The 27739-nt window shown below is 43.7% G+C and overlaps 1 protein-coding gene across 1 annotated transcript; it reads left to right on the forward strand.

The window, feature by feature from the left end:
* Nucleotides 1-142: 142 nt before the first annotated feature.
* Nucleotides 143-27739, forward strand: Ildr1 (immunoglobulin like domain containing receptor 1). Its single transcript, XM_071614902.1, has 8 exons — nt 143-237; nt 8741-8958; nt 10201-10350; nt 14397-14516; nt 14971-15117; nt 21607-21738; nt 21952-22769; nt 26993-27739. The coding sequence occupies exons 1-8, from the start codon at nt 143-145 to the stop codon at nt 27032-27034; spliced, it is 1722 nt and encodes a 573-aa protein (XP_071471003.1). The 3' UTR covers nt 27035-27739.

Below are 27739 nucleotides of genomic sequence, written 5' to 3' on the forward strand. Positions count from 1 at the left end.
GTTAAGTTTAACCATTTGTTCTATGAACTTTTAGAGCACTTAAAATTTGTTCCAAACCTATCTTGCATACATTCATTCTTTCATTCAGCCAGTGCTTAATGCAAGCTATGTGCAAGGCATTATGCTGCAAACAAAAGCAGTCATGGCCCTCACTGCCATGATACTCACTGTCAAGAAGGGATACAAAGAAATGTACAAAGGCAACTGTGAAAGAGGCATATGGTACTACAAGAACGCGTAATGGATGGATTTTGTTCAATCAGGAGGCCCTCCCTGAAGACACAATGCTTGAATTGATAGCTGAGGAATGATCATTCTAAGCCAAAGGAATAGCATGTGCAAGATCACTGGATGGGAGCTCAGTGAGTATGAGAGATGGGAAGAATGCCAGTGTGACTATGGGGAGGCAGCTACTGGGAGTGTGGTAGAGACAAAGCCAGAACCGCAGGTAGGACCAGGTATGCTTGTTTTCATGGGCCATAGTAAGAGGTTTAGTGTTTGTCTTAAGAGCAATGGACAAGCTATTGGAGGTAAGAGTTAGGGGATGGAACAGCAGTATGGAATCCATATAGAGGGAATTGGAGGGTGTGCATGAATGAGAGCAGATAAGGCAGAATGCAGACTGGAGGTTATGGCAGCTTGTACTAGGATGGTTGTGAAGGTGGAAAGAGAGAGATTCCAGAAATATTTAGAAGATAAATAAACCCAACGTGATTACAGATTGCATATGAAGAGTGGGGGAGAAAGAGAGATCAAGGATGATTTCTAGTTTTTGATCTTGTCCATTCACTAATAAACATGTAAGAGACCCAGGTTTGTATGGAAGGATGGTGATTTATGCTTGATTCAGAATATGAAACAATCAAGAAGAAGCATCAGGAGCATTGGATTCATGTATCTGTGTAGTGCCTTTTTGTACAGAGATAGGATTTAATATTTAAAGCTCTAGTAGTTTCTGAGCCATACTGTAAGACTTATCCATAACAAAGTATTTTGTTTATGTGTTTATACTTGTTTACTGTTGACTCTCACAGTGAATGTAATTCCTAAGAGTAGACCAAACTTGTCTCTTTTATTTGCTGTTGTATCCCTCTCATCTAGAATAGTGCTTGGCTCAGAATAGGTACTCAAAAATTGATGAATATGTGCATTCTCATGGGGCCCAAATTTGCATGTGCTCTGAGATTAGTATGTGGGGACATGAGTCACTAATCTGGGTGAATGGCTTTGGGAAACCCCGAGTGTCTGCCCTTCAGCCAGGTCTTATTCTTTACCCTTAGTAACCAAAGGAATGTCAAATTCAAATCACCTGAGTGGCTTTTTTTTTTTAACCTAATAGTTTATCAAAAAATTTTTGAAGATTGAAATTTTCCCCTTTTGGAAAGATTGTGGTGAAGCATGGATCTCTTATTCATTGTTCACAACATTTTTTCCCTAAAATATCTATTAAAATTTAGAAGACTTATTCCCTTTGACCCAGCAAGCTCACACTGAGATACATATTCTACTGAAATAAAAGTATGCATGTAAAGATATACCTATATAAAAATATTCATTTCAACCCAGCATGGTGGCATATCTTGTAATCCCAGTGACTGGGGAGGCTGAGGCAGAAGGATTAGAAATTCAAAGCCAGCCCCAGCAATTTGGTGAGGCTCTAAGCAACTTAGCAAGACCCTGTCTCTGGGTAAAAAAATTAAAAAGGGACTGGGGATGTGATTCAGTGGTTAAGTACTCCTGTATTCAATCCCCAGGACCAAAAGAAATTTTATTTCAGCAATTCTTGTCAACATTGTTCGTAATAGTGAAAAATCAAAAGCAACTTAAATTCCCACTATTAGAAAAATGTGTAAATAAATTACACTTCATCTATGGAATAAATTTTCATATAGTCACTAACAAAAATGAGATCTGAATGTACTAATATAGAATATGCTATTCATTTGAAGAAAAAGTTGCAAACCAATGTGTATAATATGATTAATAGTTTTTAAAAATAATATAGGAAAAAGTGTAGAGGGTTATACACCAAATTATCACAATAGTACTTCTAGAGAGTAAAATTCATGGCAAGCAAGGAGGAACTTTCTATTTTACCCTTCTCTATTGTTTATTTTATATTAATCAACAGAAAGAAATATGTGATTCTTTTCTTTCTTCCCCCCAACCCTGGTATTAGGGATTGAATCCAGGGGCACTTTACCACTAAGCAATATCCTTAGTTTTTTTTTAATTTTTATTTTAAGAAAGGGTTTTGCGGGCTGGGGACGTGGCTCAAGCGGTAGCGTGCTCGCTTGGCATGCGTGCGGCCCGGGTTCGATCCTCAGCACCACATACAAACAAAGATGTTGTGTCCGCCGAAAACTAAAAAATAAATATTAAAAAAATTCTCTCTCTCCTCTCTCTCTGTCTCTCTCTCTTAAAAAAAAAAAAGAATTCCTCTCTCACTTAAAAAAAAAAAAGAAAGGGTTTTGCTAAGTTGTTAAGGCTAGCCTTGAACTTGTGATCCTCCTGTCTCAGCATTCCGAGTCACTAGAATTATAGGTATGCACCACTGCATCCTGCTGAAATAGTGTTTCTGTACAAAATGATGGAAATACATTTATGAACATCCCTTACATTTATGAAGTCTCCTCAAAGGGTCAAATCTCATTTAGAAAACTTATCTAAAAGACAGGTGGCACATTAGAAACAGCATAGGCTCCGTGGCCTTAAGTAAGTTAATGTATCTTGGGTGATTTTCTTCACCCATGATATTGAGGGGGGGAAAAGCCCACATATCTCCTGTTTTGTTGGAGTTTTTCTTTTGTAAATATTAAATGAGATAAGATAATGTAAAACAAAGAACTCAATATCATGTCTACCAAGAAAGTAAGTGCTCAGTGTCCATCACTGTCCTCCACATGTTTAGCTCCCTGCCCCTCTAGCCTAGCACTGTTCAACCAGACCTTGTTGAACACACGATACCTGGACAAAATTCCTCCCTCCTATCTCACTGTCCTCACCCCATTTCTCCTGTCTCAATACTCTCTCCTTTCTTGTCCATTATTCATTGCCAATCTCTTTCCTCCTTGATTCTTCTAGTATTTACACTGTTATCTAAGGAAATGTAATAAGTATTGATGGTAAATATACTTGGGGAGATAGCTTGCTCAGACGTAAACTCTGATAGGATTGAACCTGTGTACTTTTTGTTAACCTGCTGAATAGAGCTGAGGAGCCTGTGTTTTTGAGAAACACACAGAACCCAGAACCCCCATCCGTGTCTGCATCAGGCTGCAACCATTACCAGGCATGACTATACTCTGTGGCCTTGCCTAGTACCCTGTATTAGTTAGCTTTACAAAACTCTAACAAAATACCTGAGACATCAACTTGGAAGAAAGGATGATTTTGATTCACAGTTCTAGAGGTTTCTGTCCATGGTTCATGGCCCAGTTGCTGTTGAGCCTAAGATGAGGCAATGCATCATGGCAGAAGCACATGTAGAGCAGAGCAGCTCATTTCATGGAAGCCGGAAAGCAAAGAAAGAGCTGAAGAGACCAGCATTCCACAATTCCCTTTGAGGCCGATGACTAAAAACTTCCCATTAAGCTCCACCTCTTAAAGGCTCCACTTCCTTCCGTGAGTGTCTAGCTGGGTTGTAAGCCTTTAGCACATGGGTCTTTGGAAGACATTCCAGATATAAACTATAGCACTCCTTCTACCAAGCCAGACCCCTTTGTATGGAACAGAGGAGGAAACACCGTGTAGTCCCCTCAAAGCACTCTTTAATTTAAAATATTTTATTTTGCACCTATATTCCTATACTATGTAGATGATATCATCTATGAACTGGAACATCTTCCCCAATTTGATACAACATAAGAGAGACAGACTGAATTAAAAGATGTACAAAGATAAACCTGTGTTTGGGAATATAGGTATTTAGCTGCCAAATACTTGGCTTTTATAGGTCTATTTTGCTTTTACTTTACCCTAGGATGGTAGTGTCCCCTTGGCATAGCACCATGGTCTTGGAAAGTACCTTGTGGCGGGAAACAGAGAATCCCCTTTCCCATCCGTCCTTCCCATAACTCTAACATCTTATTCTAAAGTTTCCTTTTCTACCCTTCAATGACAGGTCTCCCTCTCTTCCTCTTTCACAGATGAGGCAAACCAAATAGGCTCACTGGTATACATAGCTACAGAGTTTTTAATATATTAATTCATTTATTGCAATGAAAAGACTATAATGATAGTTTTCATTTGTATAATTTTAATTCTTTCAAAATGATTTTTTTTACATGCTGGCCTCTAATTTAGTCTCCTAAATTAGACAAGATCAGTACAAATGGTACAAATGAGGTCTGACGTGTATTGAATGTCTACCATGTGCCCGGCTCTTTGCTAAGTGGGGAACATTTATTATCCTTTAACCCTAGGAGGCATGTATTGATATCACATATAATTTTGCATGTAATGAGAAGGTGTAGTTTGGAAATAACTTACCAGGCCTTTAGGGTGAGGAGTGAAGGCAGGGTCTGAACAGAGGGAGTCAGGCTCCAAACTTAAAATTTTCAAGAGCAAATGATAACAGACAGTTAGGTGGCGATGGATCTGGAAGAAGGAAATGCCCTTAAATGAAGGGAATTTAAGAATTTGGAAACTTTTGGTGCTAAGTTTGAATGAACAAGGATGCCACCAAGATGTTTATTTTGAAATACCCAAGGGGCTATTTCTCTTTTTGAAGCTGCACATATTTTCAACACAGATTCTGCTTGTTTTTGGTCTCTTCTTCGAAACCCTACCTACTTACTGCTTAGTGTGGATGCCCAGTATGGTTCGTTGTACAGAAAAGCAAGAGACTAAGGGTAAAGAGAGATGGGAGATTTTGGCCTTTGACATAGGCTTTTGCTACTTACTTTTTCTCCTTCCCAATCTGGAAAATTGATATTTTTAACAGTCCAGTGCCTGACTTCCACCTTGGAAGATTACGCTTGCCTACTTGGGAAAAAATTGAGTTTTATGTGTCATTAGGACTTAAATTAAAATCTTGGTGCTGATATGTATTAGGTTAGGTGTGTGTTGGTGTGTACATGGGGGCTTGGCTAATATCCTCTGAACTTTTGTCCACATAGGTGAGCAGAGCTGATCCTGCTCTAAGGGGGTTTTGAGATGATTAGTGACAAAGAACATATATTATCTGGTGGACAAAATATGCTGAGGGCCAGCAGCAGCAACTGAGAAGGAAGAAGTTTGCTGGGTTGTTAAGACCTCTTCTCTGGGGACTCTTCCATGTGTGTGGGCGTGGGTGTGGCAGGGCAGAGGGTGAAGGTGTGAGATCTGTGCGAGATGATGTGAGGCTGGCATTCCCCTGGAGGGAGGGTGAGTGAGCTCAATATGCTCAGAACACGTGGGGATCTCACATATGTTAAGCCTCAAAATTCATATGGCGGGGGGTGGTGAAGTTGTAGAGAGAATAAAGAGCACCAGGCAGCAGGGCCAGCACTGACGCTGGCAAAGGTGAGTTGGGTTCCCCAGACGTGCCTTGCCCATAATAAGGGCATTCACATAAGGAGATCTAGTGTGTATTTGGTGATCAAGGTGATCGCCCTTGTCCTCATTTCCCTCCCTCAAAGGGATCAGATTCACCAATCTTCAAAGCTTCTGGCGCCCCCCAAATTTTTTTTTTTTTTCTGACCCTCAGCAAGCCTGCCCTCCCCTCTCCCAAATGCTCCATCTCTGTACAAGTAATGTTGATTAGAGTCTTTGAATAGACTATATTAAATTACCCTTCCACCAAATAAAGAACCGGTAGGTTATTAATCGCCATGCTAGAGTGACAATTAATAACCTGGCCCCAACCGCCAATTTGCAAACTTTGAATACTAATTATTCTTCTTTTTGTAAGAAATAGCCAGGCAGACTGGCAAGAACACTGCTCGGGGTCAGAATGTTGACTCTGACTCCCTTAGAAAAACATAGATGGAGACGATTCACTTAACTTTTCCAAGCCTCAGATGTGTTGCATATGAAGTGAGCACAGCTTGTCTCCTTCCAGGATCATGTTAATGTGTAAATATATATATATATATATATATATATATATATATATATATATATATATATATATATATATTTATATATTATATATATATTTTTATATATTATATATATATTTTTATATATATATATTTATATATATATATATATTTTTTTTTTTTGGAAGGTGCTATGTGAATCTAAGGTTTTGTTTTTCTTCAGTCAGTATAAAACATGCCCTTGTTGACAATGGCAGTCTCCACTCATTACCAGAATCTTATCTGTAGTGCTTCTATTGTTCAGTGAAATCTGTGATGGCTGAAAGCTGCAAGGTCTATTTCAGGACAATTCTGGAAGAACAAACAAACAGCAAAGGGGTTGGTGAGGGAGGAGCAAGAATAAAAGAATCAGACTGTGAAATAATCCATGATAGACTTAAGGTACGCACAGGGGCCTTCCATTCTGATTGGCCTGAGTTCTAAGAATCCTATGGTTGGTAGAAGTAGCAGCTATTTTCCCCCAAACTCCTGAAGTTTTATTCTGAAAACAATGCTCTTTTCCATTCACAGCTGAATAAGGAAGTCATCTTTCTTCTACTTTGATGCTTTAGAAAAACATACAGAAATCACCTGTGAATTGGAAATAGGCAGCGGATTGTGATTTAGACTCCCCACTATACCCCAGCCTCCCACCCATGGCTGCCATCAGCCCCCCTTGTTTATTCCCCCACCTCCCTGGCAGCCAGAGGCACCAGCTTGAGTGGATTCCTCTAGGCTTCCCAAATAACTGCCCCTTCCTGATGAAAGTCTTTGCTTACTCTTTTTCTTCTTTCCTCGGTGAGTTTCCCTGCCCTTTCCCTATTTGCCTGCATAATCCTAATCCCACCTGAGCCTTAGGGTCCAGTTTAAATCCCTTTATTCTGTGCAGTCTTCCTGCCCACGTCTCCCCTGCTGCGCAGCAGAGCCCTCTTCCTCACATCTGTCATGGGAGCAGGGTGGTGGGGAGGGGCATCTTTATCACAGCCCAGTCCTGGGGACCTGTCAGGTCATTTCTGAAGGCCAGAACCTGCCCTGAGCCGCATTCCAGTGTCCCTTCTGGACATGAGAAAATCAGGTGACAGTACTTCAGAGGATGGTCTCATGAGGGCTGTGGCCAGAGATGAAGCAGGACCCAGAATCACAAGGCTTTCGCTATCAAGACAGGCCCACTACAGGCCCACTGAGCTGCTTTGTAAATGGGGACACTCCACCAAAATGAAGGTGGCTCCCCCTGAGAACTCTCTGGAAGAAAATGCTAGAATCCCCTTCTCCTTGGCTCTCATAAGGGAAAAAAGGGAAGACACTCAGACGCGAACACGGCAGTGTACGTGTAGGTTCTGATCCAGGCATCAAAAGTGAATTAGTTCATTACATTCTTGCCAGGACCTGATGAGGTTAATGCAGGTTAATGATAAACTCTTTCTGGAGATGCTTGGACCCAGAAGTGTTTTAGATTTTTGAGTTTTTCAAATTTTGGAATATTTGCATAGATTTTACCTGTTGAGCATCCCTAATCTGAAAATATGAAGTCTGATATGGTCTAATCAGAAACTTTTTGGGTATCATATTAGCATTCAAAAAAGTTTTGGATTTTGGAACATTTCAGATTTTAGATTTTCAGATTGGGGTGCTCAAACTATAGTATTATCATTATTTCCACTTGGAGCTGAGGAAATAAATGCTCAAAGACAATAAATAGCTTGTCCCATGTCAATGAAAAAAAAAATTGTTTTGAACCAAGTTGTAACTGAATCCAAAGCCTGTGGGTTGATTTTTTTTTTTTTTAATCTACTCTAGACCGGTTGTTCTCAAGTATGGTCCCTAGAATAGTAGCATCAACATCTCCTGAAAGTTTATTAGAAATATAAGTCCTTGGGCCTCACCCAAGTTCTATTGAATCAGAAATTCCTGGCACAGGGTCCAGCAATGTGGGATGTCTCCAGTCCTGCTGGTGATGCACACTCAAGTTTGAGAGCTGCTAATCTATACTAACTCTCCCCCAACAAGAGGTCCCCTGGTAACTCGGCCTAGAAACCATGCTAACATAGGAACATGCCAAGACATGGTTACTGATTGACCCCTGACTGTGCCAAGCCCCACCTGGTATTTCTGTGCCACCTGGCTCCTCCTCAAGGTACGTTTGGAACTTTAAGGATGCCTATAGGTTTGGAGGGTTGTTGTGAAGGAATTTTTTTAAAGACACAATTTCTCCAAGTCTTTCTTAATATGGTTTGTCACCATCTGACCATTGATGTTTGATTTGCTCTGTGATTATGTTGACTGGCTGTCAGATTTTCACTGGTTATTGTGTCCTTGGTCATTTATTCCATCATATATTCAACAAATATTTATGGAGTGCCCTGTAAGTGACAGGCATGGTATGAAGTGTTTGTGTTTGAAGAACAGGCTAGAGACAAACCCCGCTGGCTGTCCCAGAACGTCCAGGGAGCAGACCACCACCAAGAAGTGGGAAAGGTGCTGCCTGATGTAGGCAAGGTTCTCTAGAGTTCTTAGGAGTTAGACTTCTTTTTTCCTATCCCTGCCCAGGGTGCTGAGGGCATTCTCCAGTCTCTGTTCTGCCCAGTAAGAAGCCAGGCTCTGCCTGTGAGCTCCCAGCCAGCCAGGCAAGAGGACAGGCCGTGAGTTTTGCTCATTTGCATTGCTTTTATTATTGCAAGAATAAAAGTAGATCACCTTCCACATTGTCCTCTGCTCTTGCCTTCAGGGTGCCTGTCCTTGCTGGTGACGGTCCAACACACAGAGCGTTATGTCACTCTGTTTGCCTCTGTTGTCCTCAAATGTGACTATACGACCTCTGCCCAGCTCCAGGATGTGGTGGTGACATGGCGCTTCAAGTCCTTCTGCAAGGACCCCATCTTTGACTACTTCTCTGCCTGTAAGTGTCCTCCCCCTTCTTATTCTCTCCACGTCCCCAGCACCTCTGTAATGTTCTATGTCTGGGATCTAGAAATTATTTAGGATCACAAATCCTCATAGTGAGAAGAAGCCACAAAAATGCAGTCCCTTCATTTCATAGATAAACTGTGCATAGGCTGACAAAATAACTTGTTCTAGGTCACATATAAGTTTATTTAAAGTTTTTTGTTTTACCTTGTTCTGAAAAGATTTAAGACAGCTCAGACATTAAGCAAAAGCAGAGCTAGTCCTGCCTCTTGGTCCACTCTTGGGTCAAGCCAGCCTGCTAAGCTGATGATGTCAACCTGTCTCCCATCACCCCAGGGCCTTAGAATGCAGATGAGAAAATTCCAACACCACTCAGGATGCAGGGCCTTAATGGTCATTTGTGAAGCCTCCTGCCCTTCCTCAGCCAGCCCTCCTGGCAAATGGTCATTCCTCAGTGGTCTACACACTTGCAATGGTGAACAGCTTGCTTCCCCTGGCTGCCCCTTTGCAGTTGCCCCTCTTGGTACTACACAGCCCCTCCTTATGTTCAGCCAAGTCCCATCTCTCAGTAACAGTGGCCTCACTCATCAGCTCTGCTGCCTGGAACCAGAATCCAGAGCCCCACAGTCATCCTGAGACAATGAGTCTTTTGGAAATGTTGAGCATAGAAGTAGATGCCCTGTTTGGAGGAAGGAAATGCACTTTCTGAGATGAGGCAGAAGAAGCAGGAGGCATCAGCTTGCCATTTTTAGCCCTGGGGTATTTGAGTAGAACCACAAAATCTGACTGCTTGAGCCACTTACCAAACCAAAGCCACTTATCACCCCCAAAGACTCCTCTCTAAATTGAGGCCATTTCCTGGGGTTACTTTTAAAATGCTTGGGTTAAGTGGGGAGGAAGGGGACTAGCATAGCAGGCACTGGCTACCAGCAGATTTAATAGCTCTCAAAGCTCCTAATGGAAGGGCAGGTGGACAAACACCGGGAACAGAGACTGGGGAAACTTTGTAAATGAGACAAGGAAAGTTGGGCTGGGAGATGAAGGATACAGCCAGGACTTGGAAATAATGACCTGTAAGGGGGCTGGAGGCTCCTTGCTGAAAGTGGGGTTCTGCTATCACCTGTGGTTGAGTAACATCACCTGGGAATTTACTGGGCATCAGAAGCTCAGATCCTATTCCAGACCTGCAGAATCAGAACTTTCTGTGTGACTTGAGTGTGTCCTCTCTCCTCAGCATACCAAGCAGCTTTATCCCTGGGCCAGGACCCCTCCAATGACTGCAATGATAATCAGAGGGAAGTTCGCATCGTGGCCCAGAGACGGGGACAGAATGAACCAGTGCTGGGGGTGGATTATCGGCAGCGCAAGATTACCATCCAAAACCGTGAGTGTGGGGGAGGTGCAAAGAAACTGGGGGTGGGGGGAGGAGCAGACTTGGGTCTGGCAGGCTGAGTCAGCCTGGGATTTCCCAGTTACTTCTGCTCCTGGGCTCCTTGTTCACTCTCATTGAGGAAAATGCCAGATTCTTAGAATGTGCTGCATGGACTAAGGTTACTTTCCTGGAACGTGTTGACTAGATGTTCAACAGCTTTGGCTAAAGGTTTGGATGGAATGAGTTTCCTTGCTTTCCTGAGATTCAGGGCTAAAGTGTGGATTCAGTTCTTTTGATCCTTTCCACAAATTATTCTCAGGGTCTACACAAACCCCAGGTCCTTGAGTTCCTCTCGGGTCATTCTTGTTGCCCATCCAAAGAAAACATTCTTGTTGCGAGTAGGTGGCCACTTTGAGACCACTGTCCTCCAGTGAGAGGGGAAAGAGCACTGGACTCAGATACAAAGCCCTGGTGAGAATCTCACTGCTTCTGCTCATTAGCTCAGTGACCAGCGACAAGTCAGTTATTCTCCCTGGCTTCTTCCTTCATCTGAGAGTTGGGCATAATGTAATGGCATTGTCTCCCCACATGGAAGTGAATATCAAATGTGATGGATAGGAGCTGGGCCTACAGCAGTTTTATTCTTTGTGCCTGGTGTGGGGAGCACAGCCAGATACAGGCGTGGCTGCCAATTCTGCACTTGGAAGGCACGTGAACTTGGGCAAGCCCCTTTAAATTTTTTAACCTCAATTTCTATATAATGGGACTTGCCATAGTACCTATCTCAGAGATTTCTGAGGACTACATGAGATTTTGTGTAAGAATCATTTAATATACACTGATTGTACAGTGAACATCAGTTATTCATCAGTACATTTTGTATGAATGGGTACGTTAGCTCCCCATGCTCCTAACCTATGATCCAGAATTGCTGCAATGAGTTATCAGCACGGTATTCAGAGCCAATTTCTATGAGTGTTATGTGCTGTAGTAATTTTTTCCTAATTAACAAAAGGGAAAATACACCCCGCAGGCCGCTCAAGATGCCCATAGCTATATCCTGAGGAATCAGTGAATATTCAATGACCATTCAAAGGTCAGTTTAAAGGTCAGTTTAATCATTGCTTCCAACTTTCTCTATAATTCTGAAATCTTATCCTTTTACATTCAACCTCTGATTTGCTTAAACCAGCCCTTGAGTTCTTAGCTTTAGGGAACCTTCGTCCTTCTTCCAGTCTCCAAGTGCATCCTCAAAGATTCAAGGTGGCTTTACTTTCTCCAGAGCCCCAGCAGAATTAGTTCTGATCCAACCCCAAGTTTAAATCCTCTTTCATTAGCAACCCCCCTTTATAGTTTCCAAAGGACACAAGTCCCCTTGGATGATCATCCTTACTCTTTTGCCATGTTCTAAGTCAGAGCAGTACCTTCTGCACCTCCACTTCCTCACGCTGCCTCTTCCTCATTCCTACAGGAAAGCAGTCTTTCCCCTGGGTTTTATTTCTGCATCTGGGCTCATTGAGACTTCCTGGAGCCTTTGCTTTCTGATACTTTCATGGCTGTGTTTGTATCATTTGAGATGCCCTTGTCAAATCAGTTCTTGGGTCATCTAAAATATTAACCTATCTGAATGCCCTTATTATGCTGACATCCCTTTAAAAATTTCTTTATGACTCCAATAAAAGGTGGAGCAGATTTATAATACTTATCAAGCTTGAGGGGGGCTTTCTCTTAAAGCACTTTCACTGTTCTTCCAAGTCTAGGGTGAGCTTGTTTATGGGAAAGGCAGTGGGTTTGGAAAATTGTGGGTAGGAAAAACATCACAGGCACTGACGTAAAAGAGAAGGAAACAGAAGTCAAAGTTTGCTCCAGTGTTGCATGACCTTGTGTTTTTGTTTCATTTCCTCAATAAATATCTCTTGACAAACAGACAATAAAGAATTGCAGATATGACCACCAACTAGGCAAGAGCAAATCTATAATACTAAGTTCTTTGAGACTAGCCAATGTCCTTTTGACGGAGAGGGTAACAGCAGGTACTGCCATCATTCAGGGATGTGGAGGCTGCTCTGCTACCTCTGATTGGCTTTTAAACCCTTCCAGGACAGAGAAGTCCTTGTTCCTCTTCAGATCTCCCACAGTGCCTGACATGGTGTTGGGCCCAGGAAAAGTCTTTAATGAATATTTGTCCAATTTGCTGAACTTCAACATGTATGTTAATATTTATTGTCACAGGGGGGAAGAGTATTCAGTGCTCATGAGAACTTCAATTCTTTTCTTGGGTAACAAACTCTTAAAATATTGGCATTTCATTCAGACTGCTTCAAGCTCATCTCATAATCAGTCCCTTCAAGATTCAGAAATACTTGCTTATCTCTAATGAGGGGTCCAGGCCGGAAAGTTTTTTATCTGCTTTGGAGAGGCCAGTAGAACTGTGTTTGGGAGCACTAGATTTGAGGCAGAGAGACACGGGTTTGAACCCACCTTCTGCACATTATTTGGCCAACTCCCTGGCCTATTTATGTTTCATTTTTCTCATCTTAAAATGCAGTGAAATTCCTACACATCAGGTAGGATTAGATTGAAAGTAAGCAAAAGCCCAAAATATTAGTGACTTAAGGAATAAAGAAGTTTGTTTCTCTCTGATGTACAAAATCAGAAGTATATAGCCCAGGCCTAATGTGGCCTTGTTCCATTAAGTCCTCAGGGACACAAGTTCCTTCCAGCTCAACAAGAAGGTCATCTTCTTCCTCCTAGCCCAAGATGGAGCTGTAACATTTGTTCTTCAGATGTATTAGTCCATTTATCTATTGCTATAACAAAATGCTAAAGCTGGGTAATTTGTAAAAAAAATAGTTTTATTTATTTAACTCCTCATTTTGGAGGCTGAAAGTTCAGGATCAGATGGTTCTATCAGTTTGGCCTTGGCAAGGGCCGCCTTGGCTGGTTGGAGGATGACCTCATGGTAGGAGTGTGTGTTAGAGGCAGAGATCACGTGGTGAAATAGGAAACCAGAAAGCCAAGGGAGCCAGGCTTGCTCTTTTATAACAGTCCACTGTCTTGGGAACTAACTGAGGTCCTACAAAAACAATGTTAATCTCCTTCCAGATTAACATTGCAATAAGCTCACCTCTTATAAGTTCCACTACCTTCCAACATCACTACACAGAGGACCAAGCTTCCAACACAGGAAACTTGGGGGACACCCTCAAACCCCATCCAAACCATAGGACCAGGTAACAGAGAGGAAAAGATATATGGGAAAAGGGGGAAAAAAATCTTCTCAAGCTGTTTTGAAGAAAATTCCTGAGAGCCATCATGTGACACTTCTGATTGCATTTTATTGGCCATAACTGAATCACTTATCCACGTCCATCTGTAAGAAAGAATGGAAAACACTTACCTTATTTTGGATACCCCCTATTTTGTGCTGCTATATCAGAATACCTGAGACTGAGTAATCTATAATAAGTAGAAATGTGTTGGTTTACAGTTCTGAAGGCTGAGAAACCTGGTGATGGTCTTATTGCTATATCATCACACAGCAGAAGGTGAGAACGTGAGAGGGTCCCAGACTCACCCCTTTGTAATTCCACCCATGAAGGGGGAGCCCTCGTGGCTCACTCGCCTTTTAAAGGCCCCATCTCTTAATACTGTTTTACAAGGCAATTGAGTTGTGGCATGAGTTCTGAAGGGCCAGACCCTCAAATCACAGCAGCTGCACATATGGCCCAAAATTCAATTCTATGAAGGGGAGCATATATGCTGGGAATCAAGGGGTAATTTCTGCCTCACCCACTTACAGGGTCTCAGTGGGAATTGAGTGAGGCCATGTATGCAGAATCCTTGTGACGTGCCTCATGGTAGGCTCAGTGGTAATAAACTCCACCATCATTATACTGTTTGGAGAAGGAGGAAGGAGGAAGGTCTCAGAGGAAGGAACTGATACCCATTTACCAGGGCTCCTGAGGATGTGGAAGGATAATGCTGGGGTCTTGAAGCTACCGTGGGTCAGAAACCAGTGCCTGTCTACTGGCACTTTCTCCTTCTTTCCCATGTAGGAGCTGATCTTGTGATTAACGAAGTGATGTGGTGGGATCATGGAGTGTATTATTGCACCATTGAGGCCCCAGGGGACACATCAGGAGACCCTGATAAGGAGGTGAAGCTCATCGTCCTTCGTAAGTGCTGCTAGAATTTTCTGCTTGACTAACCCACCACTGTGACACTTTTACACAGGGGAAAACAACAACAACAACAAAAAAAAAAACAGAAACGTACCTGTTATTGTCATTGGATTATGAACCTCTGAAGTTCCCTTATCAAAGCTAAACCTAGGGGCTGGGGCTGTAGCTCAGTGGCAAAGCGCTTGCCTAGCATATGTGAGGCACTGGTTCGATCCTCAGCACCATATAAAAAATAAATTAATAAGCAAAGATATTGTGTGTCCATCTACAACTAAAAAATATTTTTAAAAATTAATTTAAAAAACCCCAGCTAAACCTATGTTTCCAGCATATTGCTCAACTTTACCATGTGGGTCAAGAGCTGTGTTTGCTTAGACCTCTAGAGTGTTAGAACAGGTGGCATTCTCCTGAATATCCAGTACACTGCTGCTCGTCTTCTCCCCTGCAGACTGGCTGACAGTGATCTTCATCATTCTGGGAGCACTGGTCCTCTTCCTGCTGATTGGAGTGTGCTGGTGCCAGTGCTGTCCTCAGTATTGCTGCTGCTACATCCGTTGTCCCTGCTGTCCTGCCCGTTGCTGCTGTCCTGAGGAAGGTGAGAGGGGACAGACCAGCAGTGAGATGGGGTGGGATGCTCAGCACTCCAAGTAGATGGGCTTCCCATGCCAAGGTCAAGGCCCTGGGATCTCCCTGTTCCCCTCTCTGCATTCTCCCATCACAGGCCCAGAGGACATTAGCCTCAGCCTTGTAAATGATGCTTGGGGAAGCTGTAGAGCCTTGCAGAAGGTGGCTGATAAGAGGATTTCTGCCTGTCCACCTCTTACTCTGCCTAAAGCCCCTTTCATATATCTCTGCGTTTCCTCAGTGTCCCTGAACTATCCTGTGCTACAGGCTTTGCTCTCAGCACTGACCTTGCTTGGGCATGAGGTATCTAGAGCCAGCAGTGTGAGAGAAGGCTACCTGTAAAGGAAGAAACAAAAACCACTTAGCACACTTCTGATGCCAAATGTGAAACGTGGTTCCTTCCCCCCATACCACGCTGTTCTCCAGCAGACGCCAATTTAACTCCCTTCTGACTCTGTCTCCCTGGAGGTAGCAAATATCCCCAGGTTAAGAGTTCAGTCCTACAACTGCTCCCCAGGTCTGATGGCAGTTGCAAGTAATAGGATGTCACCTATTCTTCTGACCAGCTGACTATAAATTGGGATTTCCCCCACCCACCTCCTTGGGTTCTATTCATTTGCTAGAGTGGCTTGCATAACCCAGGGAAACACTTAATTTACATTTACCCATTTATTACAAAGCATATTTAATGAACAGCCAAAGAAAATGAACAACGAAAGAAAGAGACACATAGCGCAAGGATTGTGGAAGGGGACATGGAGCTTCCATACTGTTTCCAGGTGCACCAAGTGTATTCTAAACAATTCAGTTTACCCAGTAGCTTCCTGGACCCAGTCCTCTGGGGTTTTTAATGGAGGTTTTATTATAGATGCTTGATTGGTTAAATCACTGGCCACTGGTGATCAACTCAACATTCAGCTCTTCTCCCTTCCCAGGAGGTTGGGAGTTGGGTAGAGCTGAAAGTTCAGCCCTCTGATCATGCATTGGTCTGAAGCTATCAAGAGGCCCCTGGCCACTAGTCATCTCACTGACATACAGAAACTCACTACTCTGGAAGTTCCAAGGATTTTAGAGCTTATGTCAGAAACCAGAGGCAGAGTTCAAATATATATTTCTTATTCTATTATAGTTTCATGGTGCTCCTTCAAGATGATTGAAATAACAGGAGAAAGGTTTTAAGAGCAGTGATTCTCAAACAAGTTCACATTAGAATCGAGTGGAGGTTTCTTCACAGTGAACTGCTGGCCCCACCCCCAGAGTATCTGACCCAGTGGATCTGGAGTAAGGCTCAAGAATTTGTATTTCTCAAAAGTTCCCAGGTGTTATAAGGCTACTGGTCTGGGAGTCATATCTTTCCCTCCATGTGTTAGGGGCAGGGAAGAGGGAGCAGAATATCTTGTTCTTACTTTGGTCTTTCTTAGGACTAAAATTTGATTCTTTAAAACAACTACAACATGCCCTCAAAAATTTGGCTGCAGAATACTTGGTAAAGGTGAAAGAATAAAAAGTTATAATGTGAAAATCTTTTCTTAGTGAATGGAAAGGAATAGAATCAACTGCTTTAAATGAAAAGAATTATTTGAAAATAATATTTCCTGTTCCTGATCATGTAAATAAAGTACCACATTGTGGAGTATTTGGGAAATTCAGGAAAATGTAGACTAATCTGAGCACCCAGAGATAGCCACTTTTATCATTTTAGTTCATTTGAAAGTAAAGGCTTTAAAGGCAAATACAGAATTGCCCAGTAAGATAGAAACAAAACTTAACCTGCAAGGTCAAAAAGGTCATTGGTTATTGTTTCAGGCCTGTGCTCCAAAGTTACTGTCTTACAGGAAAAGAGAACTAACTTTGGTTGGGCGACTATAATGCATATGTCCTTTGTATGTATTTCCTCCCAACAACCCTAGAAGTCAGATGTCATCACTGTTTAACAGATGAGGGGACTGAAAGTTGGAGAATTCTCACAGCTAGCAAGTAGCAGTGGCAGTGCAGTGTTCACTCCGTGTGCATCTGACTGTGAGCGTCTGTGTGTCCCACAACAGGGGCTGCCTCTGCCTCTGTGGGTATGTCACCCTGGGATGGGCTGAGACAACATGAACTCCTTAAAGAGGAGCGTCAGGGAGAGAGCCCATGGAGAAGTCACAGTTGCTGCATAGTTTTATGTGAGATGGGAGAAGAAAAGCTCTCTCAGGTTGCCTTCCTAGAATTCCCAAGCCTGTGGGGCATTAAAAACAGGCAGAACTAGGGACAAAGTGAACTGATTAAACAGAGGTTCCGGCAGAGAATAGTTTCTCTAAGTGGTTGGAGTTCATTGAAAAGGACTGGTAAAAGGAAGAAATGCAGGCCACAAATAAAGATCCCTGGGCTTGAGCAGATGAGGTCACTTCCAGAGTACGTCACTAGGGCACACTGTCCTGAGAACTTTGATGACAAGAGTAGAATTGCGTGGAGGGGAAGGAATTGTTCACGAAGGCTCTCTGATGGGGGAAGCAGGTATAGACTAAGGTAACTCTAAGCATGTTTGTAAGTAAAGAACCAAGACCAACAGCAAGGAAGGGAGAGATCACTGAGGGTGATGGCGCTAGGGTAGCAGGGGTGGGGGCGGGGAGTGGTGGCAGGCCTATAGGGAAAGAACTCGCCTTAGAAAGGGAAGGGAGGGAGGCATCCTGACCTCTGAAGAGGCAGAGGAAGTCATTAAATGTCGAGGCTGACTCGGTATGAGGGAGGAAGCGGACCCAGCTCGTGTCAGCCTGTCTTGATTTCCCCAAGTCAAAGCACTACACACAGAAGGGACTTTGGGAAGGATGCCCGTGTCCTGGAACTTCTCTAACCACAGCCTAGCTTCCCCAAATGTGAGCCACCTTCCTGTGAGAGGTAAAAGTAGAGAGGAGAACAATGAAAGTGACACCCAATTTTAATAGCCTATGATTATCCACTGAGCATGGTAAACAACCCTCAGTAGGACTCACAGATGGAAGTTCTTGAAATTGAGTCATTTATTTATTTTATTTTTTCCATGAGAACTGGAGAAACAGCTTCTCAGTCCCTAGGTCGGTTACTAGCCCTGTTCCGCAGAGAACCTCCAGGCACACCCCAGTGCAGGGCTAGTTCCTTGTCCTCAACAGCCATGATGTCACCAGCTGAAAGTTCATGGGGGAGGGGAAGCCCTGAGCAGTGGGGAATGTTGAGGGTGCTGCTGGAGAGGAGGGAATGCTTGCGAGGTAGACAGATAACCTAGGAAAACCCAGTTGGGGGGAGGGCCATCTGAGGCAGTGGCCGGATTGGGTACAAGGAACATGGCTGGTGGTTCCCCAAGGCTAAAATGACAAGAGTTCAGGGGGCCTAGGGATTCCAGGAAGCTCTTGAGAATGTCACTGAGAAGACTGGCTGGTCAAATTAGGGGAGACTGGTAGTTTGGAAAAAAAAAAAGGACTGAGTCACCAAGATTAAAAGGAAGACAAAGAAAGGGGATGGTAAGGACTGGTAATCAGTTTACAGGGAAAGTGGAGTTAGGGGCCTCAAGGGCGCAACTTGGTGATGCATACAGAGGACACCTGCTGGAGGGGAGGGAACTTGCTGGTCTCTGTAGGAGGGTGAGGTGTTGAGTGTCACTTCTGCTACACAGGGGATGTCTTAAAGAATGTGCCCTGAGCCTGGCGTGGTGGTTCAGGCTGTTATTCCAGCTACATGGGAGACTGAGGCAGGAGGATTGCAAGTTCAAGGCCAGCCTGGGCCATTTAGCAATAAGACTCTGTCTCAAAATAAAAAGGACTGGGGATGTAGCTCAATGGCAGAATGCCCTGGGTTTAATCCCCAGTACTGAGATTTTTTAAAGAAAGAAAAAAAGAAAGGAAGAGGGGGAAAAAAAAAAAGGGAAAAGAGTACAACTTAGCTTTTCCTCAGAGATAAAGATTAATATGCCTTTGGTGGTTTAGTCTCCTGTGAGTTCTATGGCAAAAGAAGCAGTTTATCGCCAGGTGTGGAGGCGCACACCTGTAATCCCAGCAGCTCAGGAGGCTGAGGCAGGAGGATCATGAGTCCAAAGCCAGCCTCAGAAAAAGCAAGGCGCTAAGCAACTCAGAGAGACCCTGTCTCTAAATAAAATACAAAACAGGGCTGGGGATATGGTTCAGGGGTCGAGTGCTCCTGAGTTCAATCCCCAGCACCTCCCCCTCAAAAGAAGCAGTTTATTATAACAATGAGAGCCCCTGTCTATTGACCATCTGTCTTCTGTGTTATGCATTTGATGTGTATTGCCTCATTTAACCTCAACAACCTTGTGAACGATTATCACCTCCAGCTCACAGATGAAGAGAATGAGCACAGAGACTGGAAACTCACTCAAAGTCCCACAGTTGGTACATGCTCAGAGGCAAATTGAAGTCCATGAGACCCTCAAAGCCTATATTTAAGGAAACCTACCCTGAGGGTCCTTCTCTCCAAGTGTAGTTGAGGATCCTCAGCAGTCACCTCTAAGGTGACTCCCAGCATGTGTTTGTTGAAAACACATGCTTTCTTGCCTTCTGTTAGACTAACTGAAGGAAAGTCTCCAGGAGTGGGACCCAAGGAAGTTGCCAAATGCCGGAACATCTGAAAGAAGCCAGGATTCAGTTAAAGCAGTGGCGGTAGGCAGGGCTGTTCCCAATGGAATCAATCAGATGTCCTCAGGCCTTAGGGGCAGAAGCTAGTTGAACTACGTCTTTAAAGTTATGGAGTTGAGTTAGAGAGATGTAAACTGAAGAGGTTCTCCTGGGGAAGGTTTATTGGTTTCATCACAGAAAATAAAAGAGCCTAGGGACACTGTGGTGCAGCAATAAATAGGCTTGAGCATCCGAGAGTCACAGGTTCACACCCTGATTCTGCTGGTCACTGTGGGACCTTGGACTGGGAAGGCCTCCTCTCCCAGCCCAACTTCCTTGTCTGAGTCCCACATTAAGAGATTTCTCAGAGGATTAGCCAGTTTATGTAAAATGGCCAGGTGTGGTGAGCAAAAAGCATTGTGCTTGTCCATGGTGGCCAGTAGAGGGAGCCAGGGGGAAGGCACCTGTTAGCAAGAGGCAAAATGCTTACTTTGTGGACTTCTCCTCTGCCAGGGTGGAGGGCTGTCAGTTGGCATAAAGGCGTGGCAGCTGAATGAGCTACTTTAAGTTTGCATCCTATTTCCTTCAGGCTGGGCCGTGACTCACCATCAGGGCTGGAGCTGCAGACACTTGTGGGGGCTCTGCTGCCACCACTTCCTGTTGTTGGAAGTTTGCTTCTCACTGGAGCCTCCAGGTGGCCCTCCAGATGGCCCCTTGGCCACTGGCCTCAGCAGACCTCCTACTCTGTGTAGCGGGGTCTAGAGTGCCTGCCTTCTGCTCCCTCCTGCTGTTCTGTGAGGAAGGCTCAGGCAGAGCCCTGCTATTCTCCGGGTGGTCACAAGGTCTGGTGAATTGAGCGGGTGTTGAGAGTACCAGGCTACGGGATCTGTCATGGTTCATAGGTCAAGTATAACATGCAAGTATGTGTTCATGCGTGAATAGGCAGAGACTTTAGGAGTCATGCAGTGCTCAGCTACACTACCTCAAAATAGAAATTTGTGAACAAAACAAACAAATACTTTTTATTTTTAACTTGTACTCATTGTAGGTTGTGTGCTTCAGACCAGCTGCATGTGGAGGACTCGAGTGACTTTTCTATGGACCCCTTGTGCTGCTTTTTTACACTCTTTTCTTTGCCCTGAAAAGGAGTGGTATTTCCCTTCCCCCTTCCTAACCCCACTCTATCCCTTAGAGATTTCCCCTAATTAGGGGAAACCCCAAATACTTCATAAAGTGAGGAGAAGAGTAGAAAAGAATTGCTTGAATCTACTTCAGTTTTTGCATGCTAGGGCCTTTCTCCCATGGTGCTCACCATGGCACTCTCTCACCCAGAGCTGGTGTTCCTGCAAGAAACACCTCTGGGCGTCATGCCCTTCCCTTTGCTCCCATCAATGGACAGCCCTAAGCTTGCCTAGCTGGCAGACCTAAGGAGCCCTCAAGCCCTGACTTACAGCTTCCTCTAAGACCTTTGCATCTGTACCTTTTATTTCTGGCCTGTGGCTTCTGGTTTTGCTGCCTGTGATCTGAGATGTGATTGTGAGCTAGTATCTGTGTATATATATCTATGCACTTCAGGTGGTCTGGGAGGGGGCAGGATGAGGAAGTATTTTTGAGGCTAGGAAGTTGAGTTTGAAGAGTACACTTTCCTGGGGTGCAGAGATTATAGTCTTGTCTACAGGAAATTTATTCCCAGCTCCTTGCCAGAAACATGGGTGACTTGCTACGCCCTTAACTCTTACTCCCATGCAAGATGGTGAGAATGGACATTGGAGGAGAGAAGCTGGCCTCGTGGCAAGATATTAGGTGGACAGAAGTGAAGTGGTAGGTGTGGGGCCTTCCCTGGCTGAGGGTCTGCATTTCTCCTTCTTCCCCTGCAGCCCTGGCCCGCCACCGCTACATGAAGCAGGCTCAGGTCCTAGGTCCTCAGATGTTGGAAAAACCCTTGTACTGGGGGACGGACAGGAGCTCCCAGGGTTCATCTTATGCAATGAACCCGCTGCTGCAGCGAGGTAAACCTTGCCAGAGTCTTGGGAGGGGGAGGACAGAGGGTAAGGGTAGGACCATGGGTGCATCTGGGCCTCCATGACCAACATGGGTGGTGTGTATGATTGAGGATGGGAAAGAGTAGAATCAAGCTAAATAATGTGACTTTTGATGTCCTGATTTCAAGGTGTTTATTTTGAGCCAGTAGTTCTGCATGTTCTGTCCTTGTTTCCATTCAGATTTGTCCTTACGGTCCAGCCTCCCACAGATGCCAATGACCCAGACCACCACTCACCCTCCTATCACCAATGGTGTCCTGGAATATTTGGAAAAAGAGCTGCGGAACCTCAACCCAGCCCAACCTCTGCCCACTAACCTCAAAGCCAGATCTGGCCATCCCTGCAGCATGCTGTCCTCCCTGGGTTCCGAGGTTGTGGAACGCAGGATCATCCACCTGCCCCCACTGATCAGAGACCCATCCTCCTTGGGGAGGACCAGCGACTCCTCACACCAGCTGTGGCACACCCCAATTTCCTCCAGACCCTGGGATCTGAGGGAGGGGAGAAGGCAGCACCATTACTCTGATTTCCACCAGGAGCTCCAGGACTGGGGGCCAAAACCCTGGGCACTGGGGAGACGAGAGCTGGACCACCCAGGGAGTGGAAGGCGCCACCATTCCAGGCGGAATGGGTCACCCACGCCGCCCTGGTCAGACAGGGGCAGCATGAGCGATGGCTTCTCGTCCAGTGAAGCCCGCTGGCAGCCCAGCCACCCGCCTCCCAGGAGCCACTGGGAGAGGCCAAGCAGGCGCAGGCCCCGGGAGAGTGTCCCTAGACGCGGGAGACGCAGGGCCAGCAGCTGCTCCCCGCCACCGCCCTCTGGATTCAGCTCTTGGAGCTCGGAGGAGGAGAAGGAGAGGCCGCCCCGCAGCTGGGGAACCCGCCGCCACCGCTCGCAGTCCCCGAATTGGCCAGAGGAGAAGCCGCCCAGCTACCGCTCGCTGGATGTCACTCCAGGCAAGAATGGCAGGAAAAAAGGGAGTGTGGAGAGGCGCTCGGTGAGCCTGGGGCATCCTGCTGAGGGTTGGGCGTGGGCAGAGGACCCCTCCAGCTAGGACTGGCTGCAGCTGGCACTGGCGCCTCCTGCTGGTGAGCCGCCTGTCAGTGCGGGGTGCAGGGGGAGGCTCCCAGCTTGCGAGGGCTTCTGGGCCCCATCACTCCTGCCCACCTGGTCCTGTGAGGCAGGTGCAGTAGGGTCCTCCTGTTTCACAGGTGAGGAAATGAGGCTGAAATGATTTGCAGCCTGCGGGTGGGGATGCAGGCCTAGGCCTTCGCCCTAAGCCTGTACCTTCCTTTTTTTCTTCAAGGTTTTGCCTCCTGTCACAGCTGTCTGGCTTTGCTTAGAACCCTTATTTTCATACCCCAAATTAGAACATGCAGGGGGCTTGAGGATGTTTGTCGATTCAGCATGCAAAGCCCATGTATATGTGAGGATGAGGCCTCTCACATACCCCTGGAAGGTGTCGTTAAACTGATACACAAATCCTGGTGTCCCAAATATGGCTCAAAACTTTAGGGTATGTGAACAGACAAGGTGTCAGATGGTCTTCACCCTATAATGGGAACATAGGAAGACATAGGCTTTTGGAGTCTCCAAATATAGATCTTTCTTCTTTTTTAAAAAGATCATTATATGATTAATACACCCAAATGACAGTCTCCCTTTAATGCTGCTAATTGTTGCCATCACTCAAAAAAAAAAAAAATTAATGAACTTCTGAGAAACAACTTTCAGGCTACCATGAAAATCTTTTTTTTCCATTCAACCAAGGTCATTTTCTCTTTTGCTTCTGTTGAGCTAGTCAAAGGGAACTGTAGACAGCTCTAAGGAAGTTCCCAAAGAGTAGAGGGATATTATCAGAAAAGTGTAGTCTCTTGTGGGCTTTGAAGGATACACCTTTCATTTGGAAGTGTTTTTGTTTTTGTTTTTTTAAATCCATCATACATAGTGTGTGCCAAGGAGCAGGCCCCCTTTCTAGAGAGCAATTTTTGAGGAAAGAATAAAGACCAATAGGCATTTCTGAAATAATAGAAGTTGTGACATATTCTCCCCAAGTAGTCCATGAGAGACAAAGATCAGCAAGCATGGAAATAGCTGGGGTACACAAGTGTGGACATCTTATGCAACATCTCCTTGCATCCACACAGCAATCTGAGTTCAAGCAAGACTACAATTTTCTGATAATTATTCTCTGCTCTGGGAACTTCCCTCATAATCCTTTGACTAGCATAACAGAAGCAAAAGAGAGTAGTGTTTGCACAGTGATCCTCACTTGCAGATGGCACAACTATTCTTCCATGTTAGCATTAAGAAAATTAAATCCTGAAAGAAAGTGCAGAATTAATCAAAGCTGGTACAACTATAGTTACTTTCTTGATATAGTAACTAAATATGTCTTTTCATTTTAACAGAAAAATTATAATTTTTTAAAGTTTTGGTCCAAGATCGGAACTCTACTTTCTCCTAAGTTAAATCTTTAAGTTAAATTATGTGACTTGTAAGTGAGAGAAGTGTTCCAAACACTGGAGTAAATCCTTTCCAAGTCCTATTTCATTTAATCCTCACAACAACCATGTGGGGCACAGAGAAGTCTAGTAACATGCCCAAAGAGCCAATAAGAGTGAAGCCAAAGTTTAACACCCCTCTGACTCTCAAGCCTGTGCCTTTTTCAGTAACTCATACTGCCTCCTTAGAAAAAAGGATCACTTAGAACAGTATGTTATAGGACAGATCCCTCCTCCAAGAGGACTGCTCCTTTGCACACCATGTATGATGGATCGTTTTTTTTTTTTTTTTGGTCACAATAGAACACACACTTCCGAATGAAAGGCATACCCTTCAGAGCGCACAAGAGACTAACTTTCTTAAAATATCCCTCTACTCTGGGAACTTCCCTAAAAGCCGTTCACAGTTCCCTTTGACTATCTCAATAAAAGTCAATGAGAAAAAAGGTTTTGGTCAAATAGAAAAAAGATTGGGAAAGGTTGGGAAGAATGACATTTTCTAGTGACGTTATTTCTTCCTAATTTTCTGGAAGTATCACAGCTTCCTTTATCCTTTACAGCAATAATTTTATCCTTTACAGCAATAATTTTACCATGAGTCAATCAGATTTTCAACCATAAAGTCATTTTTGAGAGGCAAAGTGTTTTTTCCAAGGTCATTTTAAAAAGTTCCATTGTTTGGGGTGTCTTTGAATTTGTTTCCCAAAGAGTTACCACTTGACCACATTCAACATATTCTGACAGTCCCCAGAGGCAGAGAGACAAAGCTGGGTTGGTGGATTGATTATTTTGAAGGGCCCAGTGTTTGTGTTATTTATAGCTTGAATTTAGAATGCCTTTAGTGGGGCCAAAAGTCTTCAGGTCAAAGTCTTTCTCTCCCCCTCTTTCCTTGGTAGGTCTGGATGCTCCCCACAAAGGTTATCTTCCTAGCTTAGCAGCTTGCAGCTAAATTCAGACATTATAGTACTGTTAGGCCACTAGATGGTGATCTTTGATCATGTGTCACCTGAAATTTGCTTATTTATAGAATTAATAGTATGTATTACTATTTTTTAAGTGAAACTTTAGCTCTTAGCATTACCATAACTTCAACAAAACATTGATTAAAAATTCTTTAAGTCTTCATAGAAATAGCAATTAAACTACATATTTTTGGCTTATATGGAACTTTCTCTTTCAAGAGTAATGTTTAAGAAACAGAAACCTGGCTACTGGGCACATGATCTCATTGTACCTGAAATACATGAGAACTGTTCTCTGCACAGTACCCAGGAGAAGATGGATCTCCTACCCCACTACAGTTAAGATATCACGTCCACCAAAACTATACTCTCTGAAATAGAAAAAGCAGAAATTTTAAGCTTTTTACTCTAGAGATTACAGACTGAATGGTCCCTGTGTTCTGGCCTCATTAAAATTGATGTTATTTCTCTTCACTCTTATCCTAATAGAAAGGGTTTCCAAAGGAATTTCTGGGTTGTTCCAAACTTGACCCACACTCATCTGTTCTAATACCAAGAGAAAACTACCATGTTTTTCTCTCTGGGTTAACCTCATATTTTCTTTAAACAATACCAGCTTTTTTCTTTTTGTCTTTGACTTTTTGATTTAATAAAATATTACATTAGAATTTTTATAGCTTAAATCTACTTTAAATAAAATATCTACTCCTTCAACTTTCTAGGTCTTCCTTTAACTGGTTCCTTTTGCCCCATTTCATTGTTTTCCTCTCTCAGAGAATATTCATCCCAGAAGATTTTGATTTAAAAGCATGACCCCTAAAACTCACTTTCCTAATAAATTGGAAACAGACTTTTTACAGAAACACGAATGTCCTACATATATGATACCTTTAGAATAGTATATTACAGGACGGATCCCTTATCTCCCTATTTCAAATAAGATGAAGACTTACATGCCCACGGATTATAACTGTAGATGTTCAAAAATGAAATGAAATGATCTCTACAATACATAATTAGAGAAATACATTAGAGAAACATAAACCATAGTTCTTCCTCTCATCCAACATGTAGAAAAAGCTCAAAGACCAAGTGGAATAACTTTTGAAGAAAAGCCACTGAGAGCTGGGGTTGTGGCTCAGTGGCAGAGCGCTGGCCTAGCATGTGTGAGGCACTGGGTTCAATTCTCAGTATTGCATATAAAGAAATAAAATAAAGATCCATTGACAACTAAAAATATATTAAAAGAAAGGAAAAGCCACAGAGTTTGGTTAGGAAGAGGTAGTGACTTTTGAAAAATAACTCCAGAAAAATACTAAGGTATGAAGCTAAACATTTTAGAAAAGGGTGGAAGAAATTATTCAGGAGATACACGTAGGAAGAGGAGACTACCTCCAGAATGAGTGGGAGAGAGAGATTGATGAATGGAACAGGGTATTTTTTTTTAAATCTACAAGAGACTTGAAAATGTTTGAAAAACAGCAAGCAGGAGGCAGAGTGAATAAGACTCAGAACTTTTCAGAAATAAACATTGTTTGAGGGAGACTATAAAGAAGGAGGAAAACAGAGAAGGTTAAGCCTGGGAAAGGAGACTGACTCCATGAAGAATCAACAGTTTTCTTCGGGTTCAGATCTGCAGTACCAGCAGCCAACACTCACTAGGGTGTGAACCAGCGCACCGTGTATGTGTATGTTGTTTGCACAGACAATGGATTACAGCTGACTGGATTGTTTTGTGTTCTTCTCTTCCTCAGGAGAAAGACAGCTCCCATAGTGGAAGGAGTGTGATCATTTAGTCCCCAGGCACGGCACCACTTCCGTGGCTCCATCTCTGCTCCTGTGTGTCATCAGTATCACCTAGGTTCCCAGCTGACTTGGGGGCAGGGGACACTGCAAGTCTGCCACCAACAGCTTTGGCTTAGATTCTGAAAATCAAATAGAGGAATTTTAAAAACAAGAGTTTGAGGAATCGATAACTAGTTTTAACCTTGGTCTATGCTCTCTGCATAATTTGTACCATCTTTGATCAGTAGTAGACCCTAGCTGGGATGTAAACCCTCGGGAACATAGTAGCCTGAGTCTTCAAGTAGGTTACAGTGCTAAGGACCGGGGCCATTCTCAAACTGAGATCTCAGGAATCTTTAAGAAGAGATTAAAAGTGCTTTAGGAACAAGAAATCCAGAGTATTGGGGGGAAATTCCCATGGGAACTTGTCTCCCTCTATTGTAGATCTTGGGGGGACCTTCCATGTTTAGAGTCTGGCCTCCTGCTCCCATCTCCACTCCTGAGGACTCCTGAATTTTCACTCCAAAATAGTCCAGAGATTCTATAGCTGTGAGTCCTTTCTCAGGCTGTTTATTGTACATGTAGAAAAATCACAAGAAGCAGTTTTGCACAAACCTTATTCCTGTCTCCTTTTCTTGCTCATTCCCCCTCTACATCTAATTTATATTTTCTTATATATTATGTATCCATTAAAATCACTTTAAATGTTTCTTTGT

Source organism: Marmota flaviventris, chromosome 8 (genome assembly GCF_047511675.1).
Source record: "Marmota flaviventris isolate mMarFla1 chromosome 8, mMarFla1.hap1, whole genome shotgun sequence".
NCBI classification, from domain to species: Eukaryota; Metazoa; Chordata; class Mammalia; order Rodentia; family Sciuridae; genus Marmota; species Marmota flaviventris.

Excerpts from the sequence above, each read along its gene's own strand:
- Ildr1 (XM_071614902.1), top strand. The coding sequence starts at position 143 with ATGGCCCTCACTGCCATGATACTCACTGTCAAGAAGGGATACAAAGAA. Across the intron at positions 8,959-10,200 it reads CTTTGACTACTTCTCTGCCT|CATACCAAGCAGCTTTATCC; the intron begins GTAAGTGTCCTC and ends CTCTCTCCTCAG. Across the intron at positions 21,739-21,951 it reads GAACCCGCTGCTGCAGCGAG|ATTTGTCCTTACGGTCCAGC; the intron begins GTAAACCTTGCC and ends GTTTCCATTCAG.